This window comes from Chiloscyllium plagiosum, unplaced genomic scaffold (assembly GCF_037043375.1).
Source record: "Chiloscyllium plagiosum isolate Xiang-an unplaced genomic scaffold, Cpla_swu_hap1 HiC_scaffold_53X, whole genome shotgun sequence".
In the NCBI taxonomy this organism is placed as follows: domain Eukaryota; kingdom Metazoa; phylum Chordata; class Chondrichthyes; order Orectolobiformes; family Hemiscylliidae; genus Chiloscyllium; species Chiloscyllium plagiosum.
This window is the reverse complement of record NW_028270191.1, coordinates 14,030,956-14,050,369: the sequence shown is the minus strand read 5'-3', so window position 1 is coordinate 14,050,369 and position 19,414 is coordinate 14,030,956. Positions and strand designations below refer to the sequence as shown.

Below are 19,414 nucleotides of genomic sequence, written 5' to 3'. Positions count from 1 at the left end.
CACCGATGCAGGAGGTCATCAGGAAGGTTAATGAAATGTTGGCCCTTGTTTCAAGGGAGTTGGGGTATAAGATTAGGGAAGTCTTACTGCAGTTATACAGGGTGCTGGTGAGACCACATATGGAGTACTGAGTTGTTTTGGTCACTTTTTATTTAAGGAAAGATTTAATTGGAGGCAAGTCATAGGTTCACCAGGATGATCCCTGGTATGGAGGGAATGCCTAATGAGCAAAAACCCAACAGATTGGAATTCCACACAATGGAGTTTAGAAAAATGAAGTAATCTCATTGAAACATCTGATTCCCATGGGGCTTGACAGGGTAAATGCTGAGAGGATGTTTTCCCTTAGGGCTAGAGGACACAGTCTCTGAATAAAGGGGCGCTAGTTTAAGACTGAGGAATTGATTCAACTTGCCACAAAGCTATGGGGGCAGAATCCTTGTGTATATTTAAGCTGCAACAGATTCTTGATCAGTAATCTAGGGTCACTGGGAAATGCAAGAATGTGGGTATGTTGGATCAGCCAAGCAGCCTGTCTGTGTATTTTTTTATGGTCTTTTGTCTGTCTTTTCAAAAGCTGTTCAAAGTGCAGTATGGTTTTGGTAGATATCCTGAAGCTGAATGTAAAGTTGGACTTGATTCTTTTAACTTGCAGTTTTGGATTTTCACCAATAAGTGGTCTGGTATTCTTGTAGTGCTGGATAAGCACAGCAGGTCAGGCAGCTTCTGAGGAGCAGGAAAATCAAAGTTTTGGCCAAAAGCCCTTCATCGGGAATCCTGATGAGCTTTTGTTCGAAATGTTGATTTTCCTGCTCCTCTGCTGCCTGACCTGCTGTGCTTTTCCAGCACTACTCTAATCTAGACTCTGATCTCCAGCATCTGCAGTACACACTTTTACCTGGTATTCTTTTGTCCCTTTTTTTTTTTGTAGGCTTTTAGAAGTCAGGAATTATTAGTTCTGTTTGGGTGACAAAAATGTAGACATGAAGCCTAGCCTTACAAGCAAATTCCAGGTTTAAATCTGTGTAAGTCTAACAGAATAGCTAGTTATTGACAACTCCTTTCTCTAACCTATCTTTTACCTCCCTCTCTAAAATACCAGTCTGATTTTTAAACACTGCACCCCCCCCCCCCATTAAGATTTACCAAAAATACTAAAATTTCAAAACCAGCCAGCTGTCCTTTGTTTTTGTATCTTCCTGTCTTCTCCTCATGGGGATTTCTGTTTCACAGGTCGTTGGTAGATAAAGGTATCTTTTTGAGAGCTATTCTACAGGTAGTCTGCAGATATTGGTGGCTTGGCAGTTCTCCAACTGTTCAGGTTTTTTTGGCTTTATACCCCAAAGCATCAGATCATTGGTGTTAATATTGTCAAACTACTAAATTCGAACTTGATTGGAGTTTGGTATTTTGGGGCATAATTTAAACTGGCTGAATTTGAATTCATTTTTTTTTTGCTCCAGGCAACCCAGCTAATGTAGCTGTTTGACCAAATATTACATTGTTACCTTTTTCAGAACACTTAGTGCTGTGTCAGGTAGTTCTGTCAAGGTACAGTACCCCTTCCAGCTTCGTAACAATGAGACTAAGTACAATACTTCAGGTTTTGGTTGGATAGAATATATATACTCTCTAGCTTCATATGTAACCAACTTCAACTGAAGTTCAAAGCTGCCATATGACATTGGAATGGTTTAGCTGGCAGTATTTGATTGGCTAGCTAATAAACAGCCAGTCTAATGTCGATGAGAGTGGTAATCGGAGACTCACTCCATACCAAGTAACTTCAATCATCATTAAAACTTGTGCAGCAACTGAGTTGACTTGTGCATACTAACTGGCTTTTTGCTTTGCTGTGTGTCACAAACCTGACATCCCCTCCCTTGCTGATGGGACCAAGTGTCCTGACACCAGCTGGTCTGTGACTGCTCACTTACAACTTCTCAAGGGCAATTGAACATGGGCATCAAATGCTGATTTTTTTTTTTTAAAACCTCTCCTAGCTGCCCTCCCACCTTTTTTTAAAAAGTATTTTTGGGTTTTTCCCCAAATTACATAAGCTGTGAAGTGCCAGATCAAGGCAAAGTTGTTTTTATTCAGGAAGTAACCCTGTGCCCTGTCCTCCACCCCCCCCCCCCCCCCCCCATCCCACCCAGAATATGCTGAACAACCAAAGAAAAAGTTGGTAGGGGCATAAAGGCTGGTGTTTTTTAAAAAGGGTTCAACATGGCTTTGTGTGGAAAATTATGTCTCTCAAACTTGAGGTTTTTTTTTGAAGAAGTAATAAAGAGGATTGAAGGCAGAGCAGTAGATGTGATCGATATGGACTTCAGTAAGGTGTTTGACAAGGTTCCCCATGGGAGACTGCTGAGCAAGGTTAGATCTGATGGAATACAGGGATTTGGATACAGAACTGGCTCAAAGGCACAAGACAGAGGGTGGTGGTGGAGGGTTGCTTTTCAGACTGGAGCCCTGTGACCAGTGGAGTGCCACAAGGATCGGTGCTGCGCCCTCTACTTTTCTTCTTTTTATATAAATGATTTGGATGTGAGCTGAAGAGGTATAGTTAGTAAATTTGCAGATGACACCACAGTGAAGAAAGTTCTCTCTGATTACAATGGATCAGATGGGCCAATGGGCTGAGAAGTGGCAGATAGAGTTTAATTTGGATAAATGTGAGGTGCTGCATTTTGGGAAAATCAAATCTTGCCATTAACTGTATAAGTCCTGCTAAGCTCCTAGGGAGTGTTGCTGAACAGAGACCTTGGACTGCAGGTTCATAGCTCCTTGAAAGCAGAGTCACAGGTAGATAGGATAGTGAAGGCAGCGTTTGGTATGCTTTCCTTTATTGGTCAGAGTATTGAGTACAGGAGTTGGGAGGTCATGTTGCGGCTGTACAGGACATTGGTTCGGCTACTCTTGGGATTGCATGCAATTCTGGTCTCCTTCCTATCAGAAAGGTGTTGTGAAACTTGAAAGGGTTCTGAAAAGATTTACAAGGATGTTGTTAGAGTTGGAGGATTTGAGCTATAGGGAGAGGCTGAATAGGCTGGAGTTGTTTTCCGTGGAGTGTCGGAGGCTGAGGGGTGACCTGATAGGGGTTTATAAAATTGAGGGGCATGGTTAAAATAAATAGACAAGGTCTTTTCCCTGGGGTGGGGAGTCCAGAACTAGAAGGCATAGATTTGAAATGAGAGGGGAAAGATACAAAAGAGACTTAAGGGACAATGTTTTCACGGAGAGGGTGGTACGTGTATGGAATGAGCTGCCTGAGGAAGTGGTGGAGGCTGGTACAATTACAACATTCAAAAGGCATTTGGATGGGTACATGAATAGGAAGGGTTTGGAGGGATATGGGCCCGGTGCTGGCAGGTCCGACTAGATTGGGTTGGGACATCTGGTCGGTGTGGACGGGTTGGACCGAACGGTCTGTTTCTGTGCTGTATATCTCTGACTCTAAATACAATGCACTGTAAGTGCAATTTCCCTGGTCTGGTCTGAAATCATGACACTGACAGCATGGAAAATCCTCCAGCTGGATGAGATGGGTCAACTTTGTCTATCTATTGTTGATTTATCAATTGTAACCAGTTGGCTGGATTATTGGCTTAGAGTAGTGTAATGCCAACACTATGTTCAGTTCCCGTCACCAGTTTGAGGTTCCCATGAAGGCCACTCCTCAACCTCTCCCCTTGCCTGAGGTCTGGTGGCCCTCAGGTTAAATCCCCGCCAGTCGCTTCTCTGTAATGAGGAAGCAGCCCATATGGTCTAGTAAGTCAATGGCGACAAACAATTAGTGTCCCCTTCTATGCTGAGAACCTGAGGAGGCAACGATGGACCATCCGTTCAGCATTTTTAGACTCTCTTAGATGTACATCATGGAAACAGACCCTTCGGTCCAACCTGTCCATGCCGACCAGATATCCCAACCCAATCTAGTCCCACCTGCCAGCACCCGCCCTGTATCCCTCCAAACCCTTCCTATTCATATACCTATCCAAATGCCTCTTAAATGTTGCAATTGTACCAGCCTCCACCACTTCCTCTGGCTGCTCATTCCATACACGTACCACCCTCTGTGTGGGAAAAAGTTGCCCCTCAGGTCTCTTATATCTTTCCCCTCTCACCCTAAACCAATGCCCTCTAGTTCTGGACTCCCCGACCCCAGGGAAAAGACTTTGCCTATTTATCCTATCCATGCCCCTCATAATTTTGTAAACCACCTATAAAGTCACCCCTAACAGCCCAGCCTGTTCATCCTCTCCCTGTAGCTCAAATCCTCCAACATCTTTGTAAATCTTTTCTGAGCCCTTTCAAGTTTCACAACATCTTTCCGATAAGAAGGAGACCAGAATTGCACACAATATTCCAACAGTGGCCTAATTGATGTTCTGTACAGCCGCAACATGACCTCCCAACTCCTGTACTCAATACTCTGACCAATAAAAGAAAGCATACCAAATGCCGCCTTCACTATCCTATCTACCTGTGACTCCACTTTCAAGGAGCTATGAACCTGCACTCCAAGGTCTCTTTGTTCAGCAACACTCCCTAGGACCTTACTATTAAGTGTATACGTCCTGCTAAGATTTGCAATCCCAAAATGCAGCACCTCTCACTTATCTGAATTAAACTCCATCTGCCACTTCTCAGCCCTTTGGCCCATCTGATCCAGATCCTGTTGTAATCTGAGGTAACCCTCTTCGCTGTCCACTACACCTCCAATTTTGGTATCATCTGCAAACTTACTAACTGTACCTCTTATGCTCGCATCTAAATCACTTATGTAAATGACAAAAAGTAGAGGGCCCAGCACTGATCCTGTGCAAACACCTTCTGCCAAAGGCTGAAATGTTCACAACCTTAATTTAAAAAAATTGTTGAGCTGCCTCTTTCTGCTAAAGTTTAATTATCCATCTTTTCACAGTTGGCATTTTTTTTGTGTGGGATTGTTTAGTTCTGTATCTAACCTGCTATTTCTGCTCTGCCATGTATGGATGGCTGAATTGCGTTAAGATTAGCAGCTGACTTTCAGGATGTGTTGTGCTAGGTTTTGTTTTTGAATACAACTGTTGTTGGCCCATGCCAGCAGTTTGTCAGCCAGTTTTAAGCTGCTCAATCTGTTCAGAATCCAGCCTATTTGGCACCATGGTCATTCTCACCACATGGTGGATGTGTGCCATGTGAGGGAAGGACTGGTGTTAATAGTCATTCTGTGAAAGGCTTAGAGGGTGCAGAATTCTTGCATTTTTTTTTAAGCTGTACACAGTCCCCTACAAAGAGCATTAAGTCTTGGACTTCATTTGAGGTAATGTAACTGGGAAATGGTTAACATATCAGGTGGGAGAGTATTTTTACAGACAGCAATCATAACTCTTGGATTCAAGATTGTTGCCCATTGCCGTAAGTTCTTAAATTGAGGGAAGGTCTTTTTAAAAACCAAGATCAGATATAATCTGGCAAGTGGACTCGGAGCTTATTATTTTTTAGATAAATCTGTTGCAAGAGTTGGATGCTTTCAAGGAAGTATGGAGATGTTCCAATAAGGAAAAAAGGGTGGAGTCATCAAATCCTGTGAACCCCTGGATATCCAGGGATGTGGAGAATTGGATAGAGAGAAAAAGGCTATGGCAGATATTATTGGCTCAAAACAGCAGAATCCCTAGAATATGCAAGGGGAGACTTTAAGGTGAGCTAAAAGGGGATGTGAAAGCATGGTGGAAGGTAAAGTTAAAAATCTGAAGTTTTATAGATACATTTTAAGGATAAAAGGTTAATGAGGGCATTGAGAAACAGTGGTAATTCATGTGGAGACAAGGTGCAGGTATGGTTCTAAATTAATATTCTCAGTATTCACTAGAGAGATTGTGGGTTTCAAAAGTGGAGAGGAGTATGATATTCTTAAAGGTTTTGGGCCCCATATCTCGAAGGATTTACTAGCCCTGGACCGTGTTCAGAGGAGGTTCATGAGAATGGAGATGATCAATTTCTTCAGCTAGAGGGTGGCAAATCTGTGGAATTTATTGCTACAGAAGGCTGTGGAGGCTAGGTCACTGAATATATTTAAGATAAATTCTTGAGTATCAAGGGTTACAGGGAGAAAGCAGGACAATGAGGTTGAGAAACTTACCAACCATGATTGGCAGAGCAGACTTGATGGACTGAATGGCCTAATTTCTGCTCCTATGTCTTATGGCCTTAAGTTGGTGTAGTCTGACAGGCTTTTAAAAGGAGAGAAATCTCCAGGGCTGGATACAATGTATCCCAGGTTGGTGAGATGAGAGAGGCGTTTCCAAAAATGATCAATTCCCCTCTGACCCCGGGAGGTACTGGAGGATAGCCAGTGTGGTACTGTTGTTAAAGAAGGGAACCAGGGCTAAACCAGGAAAGTTTTTTAGTCTAACCTCAGTGGAGGGAAACTATTGGAAGCGATTCTAAAGGACACTTCATTTGCATTTGGAGAGACTGGGATTAATTGAATAGTAGGCATGGTATTGCTAAGGGGAGGTCACGTCTGACAAACTTGATTTGAAATTTTCGAAGAAGTACCCAAATGTATAGATGAGTGCAATGCATTTTATGTCGTCTGCTTTAACTTCAAGGCTTTTGATAAGGTCCAGTGAGGCAAGGATTTGCCAAAATGGTTCCCCAATTGGCTGAGTAGGAGGAAGAAGAGGGTGATGGTTGAGAGGTGTTGTTTTTTTCCAGATGGAAGTCTGCCTCCCATGGGGAGGATCAGTAGTTGGGCCCTTGCCAACTAGCTTACATTGTCACAAAACTAGTCCCTCTTTTTTTTTTAAAAAAAAAAACAAATGCTGTCCCTAGGCTCAAGGTGACTCTGGTTTGGTAGAGATGAAAAGGATTTTGAGGCCACTTGTTTATATGTAAACAGATGAGACTTCAGGCCAAAGTGGTCATGTTTTAGAAGTGACCTGTATAATGAAAGGGGAGTGGTCAGCTGCTGAGCTGAGCAGTTTTTAGTTCAGACTTGAGCTGGTGAGGCAATCAACAGGGTGCTGTGTGGCAACTTTTTGTTTCTGCCCTTCAACTTCAACCTGTAAGCAGGGTTTACATTTATAATGGGCTTTAAAGGGAAGCTGATATGGAAATGTGTTGCTGGAAAAGCGCAGCAGGTCAGGCAGCATCTAGGGAACAGGAGAATCAACGTTTCGGGCATTAGCCCTTCTTCAGGACTCCAAGTTTTGTTGGTCGGAACGTAGTCCGGAGTCCGTGCGGGATCAGACGGTTCCGTAGGCAGGTGCTGAGGAAGGAGATGTGGCTGTGGTAGCGAGTCTGTTTGAGAATGTGGCTGAAGAGCTTCTGTGCAGAGGAGATGACCTGGGGGGTGCAGTGAGAGAGGGACTCACTGAAACCTTTGTAGAGGGAGAAAGAGAGCTGCTTCAAGGAAGGCATCCTTGTAAGAGGATTCGCAGTAGGTTGAAATCTGAGGAGAAAGTGAGGTCTGCAGATGCTGGAGATCAGAGATGGAAATGTGTTGCTGGAAAAGCGCAGCAGGTCAGGCAGCATCCAGGGAACAGGAGAATCGACGTTTCGGGCATTAGCCCGAATGCCCGAAGCCCTGAAGAAGGGCTAATGCCCGAAACGTTGATTCTCCTGTTCCCTAGATGCTGCCTGACCTGCTGCGCTTTTCCAGCAACACATTTCCATCTCTGATCTCCAGCATCTGCAGACCTCACTTTCCCTTTAAAGGGAAGCTTACTGGGACTGTTGTGTGAATTCAGAACAGCATATGTAAGTCTAGCTGGAAAGACTGAGTTCTGTAGGGATTCTTTATTCTGGTCTTTGTGTTTCATTGTGTAATTTTGTGTATACATTTTTGTTTTTAAAATCTATTAGTCAACCTAGCTAGCTTCTGGGTAATTTTCACTGTACACTTACAGAAACAAATTGCAAAGTTATGGTCTGGGGCTGCCTGCTTAATGTTTTGAGTGGCCTGGTCTAGGCCATAAACAAATGATTTTGCCTTCGAATGTGAAAGTTGATCAGTAAATTTGCAGACCAGACAAAAAAAACAAAGTGGAAGTGGTAAATAATGAGGGAGATGGCCTTTTGATTACAGGAGGATACAGATGGGCTGATCAGTGAGAAACTGAGTTCAATCTGGATAAGTGAGGTGCTGCACTTCAGAACAAACAAGTCAAGGGGATAGATGATTGGGAGAACCCTGGAAAACAAAGGTTTCGGAAAACCTTTTGGTGTGCATGTGCACCAGTCCCTTTTAGGGATCAGGGTAAATGGTTAAGAAAGCATTTGGTATACCTGCTGAGGCACACAGTTTACGAGCAGGGAGATGATGTTGGAACAGCATAAAATGCTGGTTGGGCCACAGGATCCATACAGGGAGGATGTGGTAGCACTGGAAGTTGCGGAGGAGATGCACCAGGATGTTGCCTGGGCTGGAGAGTTCATGGAGGAATTGGACCGTGGCTTTCCTTGAAGCGGAAGAGATTGATTGATTGGGCCATGATTTGAGGAGCATAGGGTAGACCAACCTTTCCCTTTGATAGAAGGGCCAGTGACTAGGGGCATCCTCTTTTACAGTAAGGGGAAGAAGGTTTAGAGGAGTTGAGGAGAACCTTCACCCAGACACTGGTAGGCATCTGAAAGTTGCTGCCTGTATGAGGATGTTGGAGGCAGAAACCCTCAGCATTGCAATTGCACATCTAAGCACTTAAATGCTTAGGCATACAAGGCTATGGGCCAAGTACTGGAAAATGGGATTAGAATAGGTGTTTGTATCTGCTCTGGCCAAAAATGGGCCTATTTATCATCTGGACTGTCGATCTGACTTTGATTTGACCTCCATACCACTGATCTCCCCCATCTATAATTGTGCAGTCACTCCTTGGGCAAAGTGATAACTCCATTCTTCAGGTGTGACTAACCTAATTTTTGGCTACTTTTTTCCCTTGCGGTATTTAATTGTTTAATCTTTCTCAGAACCACAGTGAAAAGCTCCTATTTGGGACATCCATCACAGAACTCTCTGGAAGCCTACCGCTATCTGGATTGTGGGTCCAATTCAACAGTATATAGAAGACCTCCTTTGAATCACTGAGACCTCTACAGTCTGATTGGAAATGATGGTTCAAAGCAACTTCTTCAATTGTTTTCATTAATGTGGGACTTCTCTCCTCCCTGTTTAGCTGGAAAGTGACTGCAGCAAGTAGATTTGAGGAGTTTTCTGTTTCTGCACTCTTTTTATAAGGCATGTGGCCGTGTAGAGCATCCTTAACCTTGTTTTGTTTTTAATCAAAAAGGTTTGAGAGCATTGCTTTCAACCTTCCTGAGTAGTTGCTTTTTCCATAATGTTTCTCCCCTAGGGGAGAAGCCTTTGTTTCAAAACCTACCTCATGTGTGCTATGCTGTGTGCCCTCCAAGTTTCATACAAAAGCCTCCCATAGCAATGAACTTTTATACAACACAACCATGCATACAAGTTAAAGTCTACTCAAAGCTGCACTAGACCTAGGATATTTTTTGTCACTACCATCCTTTCTGAATTCCACTTCCCAGTTGATGTTAGACTAAACTTGAATTGCTTCTCCCTCCTGGGTTTGTCAAACTCTTGCAACACATTCCCCCCCCCCCCCCCCCACCCCATGCTTACCCTTCCTTTTTGACGAGGTTGTAAATGTGCTTATATCTAAAATGTAGCCAAAAGAGACCTTCAAGTTAAAACAATAACAGGTTTTCATTTCACCAAGTTAGCCTAGGGACATTCAATAGTTCATACACCAGTCGATGCAAATGCTGGATGTGAATTATTAGCATTAATAGATATCTTTTAAAGCTTTCATGTATGATTTGAAAATCACTAGGGAGTACACAAATGGAGGATTGCAAGCCAAGTTGAATGAAGGACTAAACAAGATGCATCCCAAATTAACACTGTATAATGGAGCTTTTTATATTAAACTTTCTTGATGCAACTTCAAAAAATGCATAGTAGTTTTACAATGTTCGCATTCCTACCACAGTAGTAATTTAAAACCTGTACTGTTGGATTTATACACTTAACTTGCATGGCTAACAATAACTTTTTAAATTTAATGATGGAGCCTGATGCAAGTTTATTTTTACACACCATTCAACCCCTAAAATGATCTGGTTTAGTGGTTTTTCTCCAGCTATGTCAATGATGCACTTGCTGTTTGTTGACTGTTTGAAATAACTTTTTATTTAAATGCCCACCTTTTTGTATGCGTGCAAGCAAATGCCAAGACAGCTGAAGCCATGTTCAGATTACCAAAATAAGAGGGAACTGGTCTTAACTAGCTTAATTGGAAACTGGTTGCAAGCTGTTTTTGTTTTAATATTTTATAAAACTTGGTTTGCCAATTGCAGTGTACCTGTTAAAGGTGACATGCATGAATGTTTTAGCTTTTCCATTGGGGCAAACTGAACTGGTACAAAGGAAAGACTGAAGAAATAGGGGGAAAAGTCTGAAAGAATGGGTTTTATTTTGTGTAATTTATTCAAGATGTTTTTGTACTCCCAGGGTATTGCATAATATAAGGCACAGGATTTGTAAAAGTGAAACAAAAAGCAGACACTGGAAGCTTGCTGTGAATCAATTTTTAACTCTAGTTTAAAAAGTAGAGATTGAAGTTAGCAGGGTTTACACTTGGCAATGAACTAATGTGGAAAATGCATTTTTTTGGGGGTCAGGGGTGGGACAATATTGACTTTGCTGGTGTAAAATGTATGAAACACTTCCATCTGTGTGCTATATTGTTAAAATGTAACTAACCAACTGAATGAGTAGATTGTGATATAGAACATCAAATGTAATAACAGAAGCACTGGAGGGTAGGAACCCCAAAAAGTTCTAAGCTTGAGATACCAGTAAGTGTTACTAATATTGGAGAGGGAAAAGAGAATGACTTTCCTAAATGTAACTCTCTTCTCCGCCTTGCCCCTCTTCCCACCCTGGTGGGCACTGTCCAATTTAATATCCCTGGTTCAGGTTCTTTTTTTTCAAACTGATAGGTTGAGGGGTTTTCATACTATGTCAGCCAGTATTATACATTTTGTGATAGTTTAACGTTTTCACAATATAAAGCTGTGTTGATAGTTTGCTGCGAGTTTCACTTGCTGTTGGAGGCTGCTGCATCAGTCCTCATCCTTTTGCTAGTCTTCATCCAAAGCAATGAGCTAATGCTCTGAACCTATCTATTCACCCATGGGTGTGAAGCAGATAGCAAGTTAAGCCTGAAATGTGTACAAGGTTGTGGTTTATGAGCAATTGGCAGTATTAACAATTACTTTTCTGACTTGTTTTAACAAGACCCCACCCAGTAAGGTTTTTTTTTTGTTGTTTCTTTTGTGCAAGTGACCCTTAGTGTGTCTTGATTCTTAACACTTCACCATTGGACAGATGCTGGAACTTCTCAGGTAGTGTTTGGACAATCCTGTTTCAGTGGCTGTTTTGATTCTATCTGTAGAAGGGTTGTGTTTTTTAATCCATTGTGTATTGTACTGTATTGTATACTGGAAAGAAAAAATTTTGGCCTGAACAGGTTGGAATGTCTTGGCACTCTGAGCTGATGTGCATTGTTTAAATGTAATGCTGTCAGTTAGTGAGCACTTTTTTCAAATAAATGTTCTGGGACTAGTGTATTGGCTTATTTCAGTGATGTGAACAGCTGCTCTGGGCTTTTAAATATTTCTTGCTACTGTACTGTGTTGCATTTAGTAGACTGTGAATCTAGTACCATGCCTTGGCTGTAATCTTCTCAAATGGGCTATTAAAGTAACCATCTGGAAATTTTGCGCAAAGATTCATTGCTGTGCTGCTTAATGGTTGCATAATTTTCATTGGTGTGCAAGCGCTAATCTTTCACCTCAGTAATATGGTAAGTGGTAATGACTTTCTTTGGGTCATTCTAGTCGAGCCAGGACTTTCTTATTGACAAAGGTTTCATTGTTTGTTTTTTGACCCATATGCTGTTGGGGGTGGGTGGGTGGGGTTGAAGAATGCTGTTTTCTTGTGGTATCTCCTTTTTAAGAGAAAAGCAAAGTGCCTGCTGCAGTCCTTTTTGAGCAGATGCTGAAGTTGCCAAGACTAGGGCAGAAACATCCTGTTATGAAGAGCAGGGAGCTGGCAATGAGGACAAGAATTGGCCAAGCTGCATCGCTTCAGTTTGTGTTGCAAGAACCAGACCACACCGTGCAAAATGGTTAAAAGGAGTTGAGGATTCCATACCACTGGGACTGTTTTGAACTGAGGTGCAGATGTGTGCCGTTGTCCCTCCTTTTTCAAAAGGGATCCAGCTGCTGGTGAATGTGACTTGGGTGGAAACACTTCAGTTGGCAGTGAAATCCTATGTGGCAGAGGTGCTGTTCCATTTTACTGCAGGAATACTTAAAACTACATGAGGTTTATCTTTAATAAAACGTTTGGAAAATCTACTGTTGTCTAGTGGTTTTCTTTTGGTGTCATCGAGCTTCTTTCTTCCAATTTCCCACTTTTTAAAAAACATTTTTGTGGGGTTGGGACTGATGCATGTGAAATCACATGGGACAGGATTGTGGTTCTTGGGTCAGGCTCCTGGTGTTGCAGGTGAGTTTATTTCCAATGTTTTTAATTCTTGTCCCCAATTAGTGACTGGGCCTGCTGTGCCTCCAGTCAGGATGGTTGGGTGTTTCTCCAAGCTGCAGGCCCAGTGAGAAGCCCTTTCTACATGGAGTGTGGGTTGGGTGGATTTTTTTTTTTTTTGTTCAATTGAAAGCTATTAAGTCTGTGTTTGGTCGCAGAACCCTTCCAGAGGGCAGTCTGCAACCTCCACCCTGAGGGTGTTTTTGGGGGTGGCAAAGCTACTAAAGGTATCTTACAGCACTGGTGTTGAATGACTGTGTACAGGCAGGCTTGTCTGAAGCAGCTGCCTTGCTCCTAACACCATGACTAACCCTCTGGCTTGCTGGGTTGGGGGAGAAAATGGCACTTGTTTCCAGCCCCTTTTTAAAGCCCTGTGCCAATTTACCTCTCCACAAATGCATTCTTGTTATGTCACTTCATTCTCCAGTCCCATCCCAAATTCCATTTTGGATCATTGCATGGTCAGTGATTTAATGGTGCCAAGTGTATTTCTAATTGGACATAAAATTTGCTAAACTTGTGCTGAAAGTATTCCAGTGCTGCGCAAAATGCGTTCACTTGCTTTGATGTTTATGGTTCATTCAAACTGCAAATAGTTAAAGAAGACCACTGTTTAGAGGGAGGGGATGGTAGTTGTGTACAAGACCACTGATGAGCATAAAAATGTAACCATAATTTTCCAGGGCCTTTTGCAGTGCAGTGTAAGCATACCTCTGAGCCAAAGGCTTGGGTTCAAGTCTAAGGTGTGCCATCTTGTCTAAACAACAGGAAACTGGTGTTTTGTGCTAAACTACAGGCTTACAATAAAACCAAAGCACAGACTTCAAGAACTATATTGAAGCTCTGATTAAAATAACAGCCCTTCCTTTCTCCTTCAAACTCAGCCAATCGAAGGCTGAAATGTGATTTTTCAGGCTTCCACCGTACGCCGATCTCTTACAATAGATCACTCAAAAGCTGGATGTTTTGCCTTGTTGGTTGACCAGCAATTAATATTGTTTCCCACTTTTTAAAAAAAAACTTGAATACAAGCCCTGCAGCTAAATAGCATGCCTTTCTTTGATTCATGCTATCATTCAACATTTTGGAACAAAATTAGTTTCTTGTCCAACCTGCTTCAGTTTGGCAGAGTTGGCTTTGAGGTAACTTCAATTCAAGCTGCTTAATTATATAGAATTTTGGTGCCAAGCTTGTCTAAGATGCATTATGCTTGAAATATGTATCATCTAACTCCTCTGATTATTGTGGATGGAAGTCTGAGGCTTGGTGTGCAATCCAGTGAGTTCATGCTGTTGGAATGCACCAGGATAAGTAGAAGTAGTGTGGGGTGGAGAAGAAATCTGCTCTAATCTTTTGATCAGATGTATTCTACCAGTATGTAAACATTCAGTCTGATTTTCTGGGACTTCTGTATCTTGTACTCTTATTCTGTCTTTCAATTATCCTTTCCTTTGGTTGTAATTTATTACTTGGCTAAGAGATAGCCAAGTCTCAAGGTTCTGGTTTCAAGCCATTCTGGGACATGTTGAGACCAGCTGCCCTGCAGTTGAACAGGAAGTACCATGCTGTCAGGTCCTGTTATTCTACATCCCTCAGGATGAAGAGATGAGCATTTTTCTCTTCAGTGGGTAAAATTTAACTGCTGTATTTCCTATTGCTTACAATAGCGACTACACTTCAAAAGCTTGAAGTGCTTTTGAGGCATGTGCTCAGGAAGTGTGTACTTATTGAAACTATTCTTTCTCTTGTTTGTCTTTTTGACAGTCTGGATGAGACATCTTCTTTCAATTTTATTACAAAGTCACTTGGAGCATTTCAGCTGTGGCTAGCATGCTAATCGCGTCCCCACATAACTGGACTTTGATCTAGTGTAATTATATTCTAAATGTTCGCACCATGTCAAATCAGTGTTGGGAGCAGCTGGGGCTAGTGTGGAACTCCAGAATGGCATAGGCAAATTGGGGTAGGTGGCAGGTGACATTCAGCAGAGAAGTGATGTAATGCACTTGGCTGGGAAAACATTGAAAGATGATATAAAATAGGGGGTGCAGGAACAGAGGGATCTGGGTGTATATGTGCATAGATCATTGAAGGTGGCAAGACTGGTGCTGAGAGCAGTTAATAAAGTACAAATGTCCTTTACAGGGCATGCTCTAGAAAAAGCCTCACTAAATTAGTTGAGCATGATTTCTCTTTCACAAAACAGGAGACTTGGATAAGTTCAAGGTAATCAGTTATGTCTATAGTGATTAGTTTATACTATTTTCCCTGAAACAACTGTTAAGCTAACTGGTCAGTAGTTTCTGCCTCCCTTCCCTCTTTTTGAATAGTTATTTTCCTAATGGAAAGGAGCTCTTGCTAAATTGAGTTTCAGAAAATTAAAACTGACGTAGCAACTGTTTCACTGGTAACTTCCTATGGTGTTAAAAGATGTGTTGCCGATCTGAGAACTATACCAGTATGTAGCAAGCAATACAAAACATCCAGGCATGCTCAAGACAAGGGACAAGTGCTGTTCAGACCAACCAAGTGTCAGGAAATGACCATCTCCACTTGACCTTCAATAGCCTTAGCATCACTGAGTTCCCACATTATAGCAGTAGTTAACAACAGATGATCTGATTGGAGGTATTCAAAATCCTGAATGTACTGGATAGAGTAAATAGGGAGAAACTGTAGAGGAACAAGGAGCAGGAAGAAGTTTAGTGATGCCTAGAAGAAACCAGGGTGATGTGAAGCAAAGCTTTTTCGTATGGTGAGTAATTGTGGTCTGGAATGTACTGCCTAGAAATGTGGAGGCATTGCTGCTATCAAAATAACCACCCAATGTGTAAAGGTACAGAGAAACAGCAGGAGCTTTGCACAAGGTAATGATGCCCAGTTAATCGAAGGTAGGCACAATGGGTCAAATGGTCTCAGCCATATAAATACTCTGGTTACACCTGCAAGGCAGAGGCTGGGAGTCTGTTGGCAAGTAATTCTACAAAGTGCAAGTGAATGGTTTGATGGAATGCATTCCAGATAAGTTCGGATCCAATAATACTTAAGTTTGCCACGATCCAGGACAAAGCAGCCTCTTCAGTGGAACCTCATTCAATGTCTTAGAAGCTCCACTAACATCACACTGGCATTTATATGTTGCAGCACATCTTATCACTAGCACAATGTCCAAATCTGCAACTTCCATTTAAAGGGATGTGGATTGTAGGTCTGTGGGAACATTGCCATCACCACCACCACCTGCAAGTTCCCCTCCAAGACCATTGACTTGAAAATATATAGCTTTTCCTTCACTGCTATGGGGTTCCAATCCAGGAACATCCCCCACCACCCCTCCCTGACAGCAGAGAGTCATTAAGTGTGAGAAGGTGGTGGTGAGCTGGCAAAAGTCAATTGCTGCTGGGTTGACCAGTCTTGCCCACTTCCTATGAGTGAATTAAGACAAAAACATCTTCAATTAGGAGACTCTTCCAATCTACATTTGGGAATCCAGATTGTAGGAAAGCCTTGGCAGGATGACCAGTGCAGAAGCAGATTTGGAGACTATCTGTTCTGGTTATAGGAGACTGCTCCTGATCCCAGCTGCTTATGTCCACCACCTCCTTTTATTTCCACTTTGATCCACTGCAAAGCAGAAGTATTGTCCTGTTCGGTTAGCTCCTGCCATGCATTGTAAATGCCTCATCACCAGGGAGGGTGCCTTGGAGTGCCAAACATTTTACCTTTTATTGCATACACTGTGCTCAAAGCATTGGGCTCAAGGGCAGTGCGGTGGCTCAGTGGCAAGCACTGCTGCCTCACAGCACCAGGGTCCCAGGTTTGACTCCAGCCTCAGGCAACTGTGCAAACTCCACAGAGACAGACATTCTCCCCGTGTCTGCATGAGTTTCCTCCAGGTGCTCCGGTTTCCTCCCACAGTCCAAAGATGTGCAGGTCAAGTGAATTGGCCATGCTAAATTGCCCATCGTGCATTAGTCAGAGGGAAATGGGTCTGGATGGATTACTCTTCGGAGGGTCAATGTGGACTTGTTGGGCCGATGGGCCTGTTTCCACACTGTAGGGAATCTAATCTTTCTGTATATCTAATTTAGTAAAAAAAAATTAGGCTGTATCCTGTTCAATGTCTAAAAGCATCACTTTGAGTTATTGTGACTGCAATAGGTTGAATATCTAGATAATGGAGGTGGGCTGAGAGTACATGAATATGAATGGGAAACAAAGTTAAAGATACCAGTACCGAGTGGCAAGAAACTGATATTATGTTGTGATCACAAACCAACTTGAGCTGAGGTTTGTGTATGACATACCAGGGATGCATAAAGTCGTTTGGCACTTATTACTTACACAGTTCACTTGCAACCTTTCATATTTCCCAAAATTTCTCACTAAACCCCAGCCTCAAAGCTTATTAAAATTAGTACTGCTTTCAGTTATGTGTCTAGCATATAATTTTGGAAGCTATTAGTTCCAAAACAGTAATCTTTTATTAAATTAATAATTATCATTACATGTCTGTTAGCTGGCACTTTAAGGGAATGATTTTTGCTGTCCACTACTCCCATCATACTCACTTTGTTTTCCCCATAACTAGTCAGCATCAAGTCCTAGTTTTCAAAAAAATCACTTCCTGTGTTAGGACTGCACTTCAATGCAAAAGGACCACTCTAGCGGAAGCAAGATGGCAAAATGTGGGCCAGATACAATGATGTAGGTATGAGACGGGACCTGAAACCTTTTGAGTATTACAACTTTATCAAGGGATTTGTTACCTAACAAAATTGGATACAGTGTAATACTGGTAATACTGGAGAGTTACATTAACATTATTCCAGTTTCTGCAAAAGACTTTCATTCCTCTGCATAATTCAATTGTGGGGAATAGTGGATTTTAGTAGAATCATTTATAAATAGTTTGTAATTTGTTCTGCACTCAATTCAGTCACTCTGCAGATGTCGGACTGAAACTCCACAGGATAGGGTGGAGTGATGGTATTACATTTCTCCTAGTACAGCTTTCACGAAGAGTAAACTTAGGTGGGTGCAAAACCAATGTTGCACCTGCTTTCAATTGCCTCTTTTTATTGCTATATTAAACTGTATGCCTTTAGGAACTTTTTTTCTGTAACCTAGTGGCTAGTCTGTGTCTGGTCTCTGCTGAGTTATCTGATTGCAGCTGGCATGGCATTTGGTCCTACAATTTGTGTTAGTGGGTTGGAATAGGGAGGGGGCAAAAATCAGTTAGGCTTCCTGCTCTGGCTTAAGTCTGTGGTGCCATTTTGAGCATGCAGTCTACTTGACTATATTCCTTATTTGACATAGCGAGAATGACGACTTGGGCTTGATGGGGAGAGGTGGCTGCCACCATTCACTGAGATAAGGAAAGTGGGGAGGGGAAAAAAAAAGTTATTGTCACTCTTAGACTCTGCCCTACTGATGAGCTCTGAATGCAAGCCACTGAATAACCTGTCAGATCAAAAAACAGCTGAAACCATGCTGGGTACTTTGTTTTTTTTAGTTAAGTTTTATTTGTGTTTTCATTTTCTGTCATGAAATATCCCAGACTAGATAAACATTCAATAAAGATACATCATAGGATGGACTTAATACAAATAAAAAAAATCAAAACAAATGTGTTTTTGTTAATAGAAAAGCTTTCTATCTTTATTGCTGCAAAGGAGGGGTAGTGGGTTGAGGGGAAAAAAAAAGTACAAAGTGACAGAATCCTTTCACATGGAACAAGTTCATTAGTGTTGTGATGGGAATGTTCTAGTCTACCATGCTTAAAACCAGTATTGCAAAATTATTTAAAAACATTAGAACTATTTTACATATACAAAATAGTACATATCCTTGGTTTGTTTTGCACCCCCCCCCCCCCCCAAAAAGTCTACCTCTTTTTTTTCCCCCCTCTAGTTACAAGAAAAAGGTTGCATGAAAGCAAGAGATGCATGAAATTAGGGAGAAAAATAGGTTGTAGGAGAAAAAATAAGATTAATTTTTATCCACATGCCTAACTTTGGAAAACATAAGGGAAAAAAATTCTGTGAATGGTTTTCACCAGGTTTGTTTGAAGATCAGACCACACATCATCCACAGAGAATTTTTTTTGCTGCAATACTGATTTTGTTCTTTATAAAAATGACTGGATGTTAAGTTGGTGTTACAGTTCTGTAACAACACAAATGGCAGCTTCAGAATTGTTTTTAGTCAGCACCATCAAATCTTGACTGGATCCCTCTAGTTCACTAAACTGCCACAGAAGGAGACACCAGAAGCCAAAAAAAATGGGAGCACCTTTTTTTGTTCTAAATTGAATTGGAAATAAGAATGATCATCAGGACTTTTTTTTTTCTAGCTTCTGTCCCTGCTACTGTGTGTTTAGTCCCTTTAAGATCATTAGTGTGAGGTAGCTTAAACTGGGGAAGTTCTAGATTAGTTGTTCCAAACTTCCTTCATCTTGATAGAAAAAGAGGGCAGGCAAAGTTAGATACTGGAGCAGTTCGAGTCTCTCAAAGTCTGCAAAAAAAAAATAAAGCCCAGATCAACTTGTACTTTCCACATTTTTTATATCAATTGTTCTCCATGTTACAGACTGGTTTTACAACATAGCACCATTTTTTTATATTTTACACAGTCTCCTGCTAGTAACCTTTATTACAGACTGGTACGGTATGAATTTTAGTAAGACCTGCGCTGGTATAATCCAGGGGAGGGCCTTCAACAGATATCAGTAACACTTCCACCTGACATGACGATCTTACAGGAAAACAATAAATAAATTAACCGTTTTCA

The 19,414-nt window shown here is 41.8% G+C and overlaps 1 protein-coding gene across 1 annotated transcript in view; it reads left to right on the top strand.

Moving 5' to 3' along the window:
• The window catches only part of LOC122543370 (transmembrane protein 106C-like), a 58,757-nt gene extending 47,116 nt beyond the window's left edge, over positions 1 to 11,641 (top strand). Inside the window, exon 7 of the mRNA XM_043682016.2 lies at positions 8,962 to 11,641. Within this exon, the coding sequence (XP_043537951.2) occupies positions 8,962 to 9,079 (118 nt within the window). The 3' untranslated portion in view covers positions 9,080 to 11,641. The remainder of the gene's footprint in view (positions 1 to 8,961) is intronic.
• Positions 11,642 to 19,414: the final 7,773 nt, after the last annotated feature.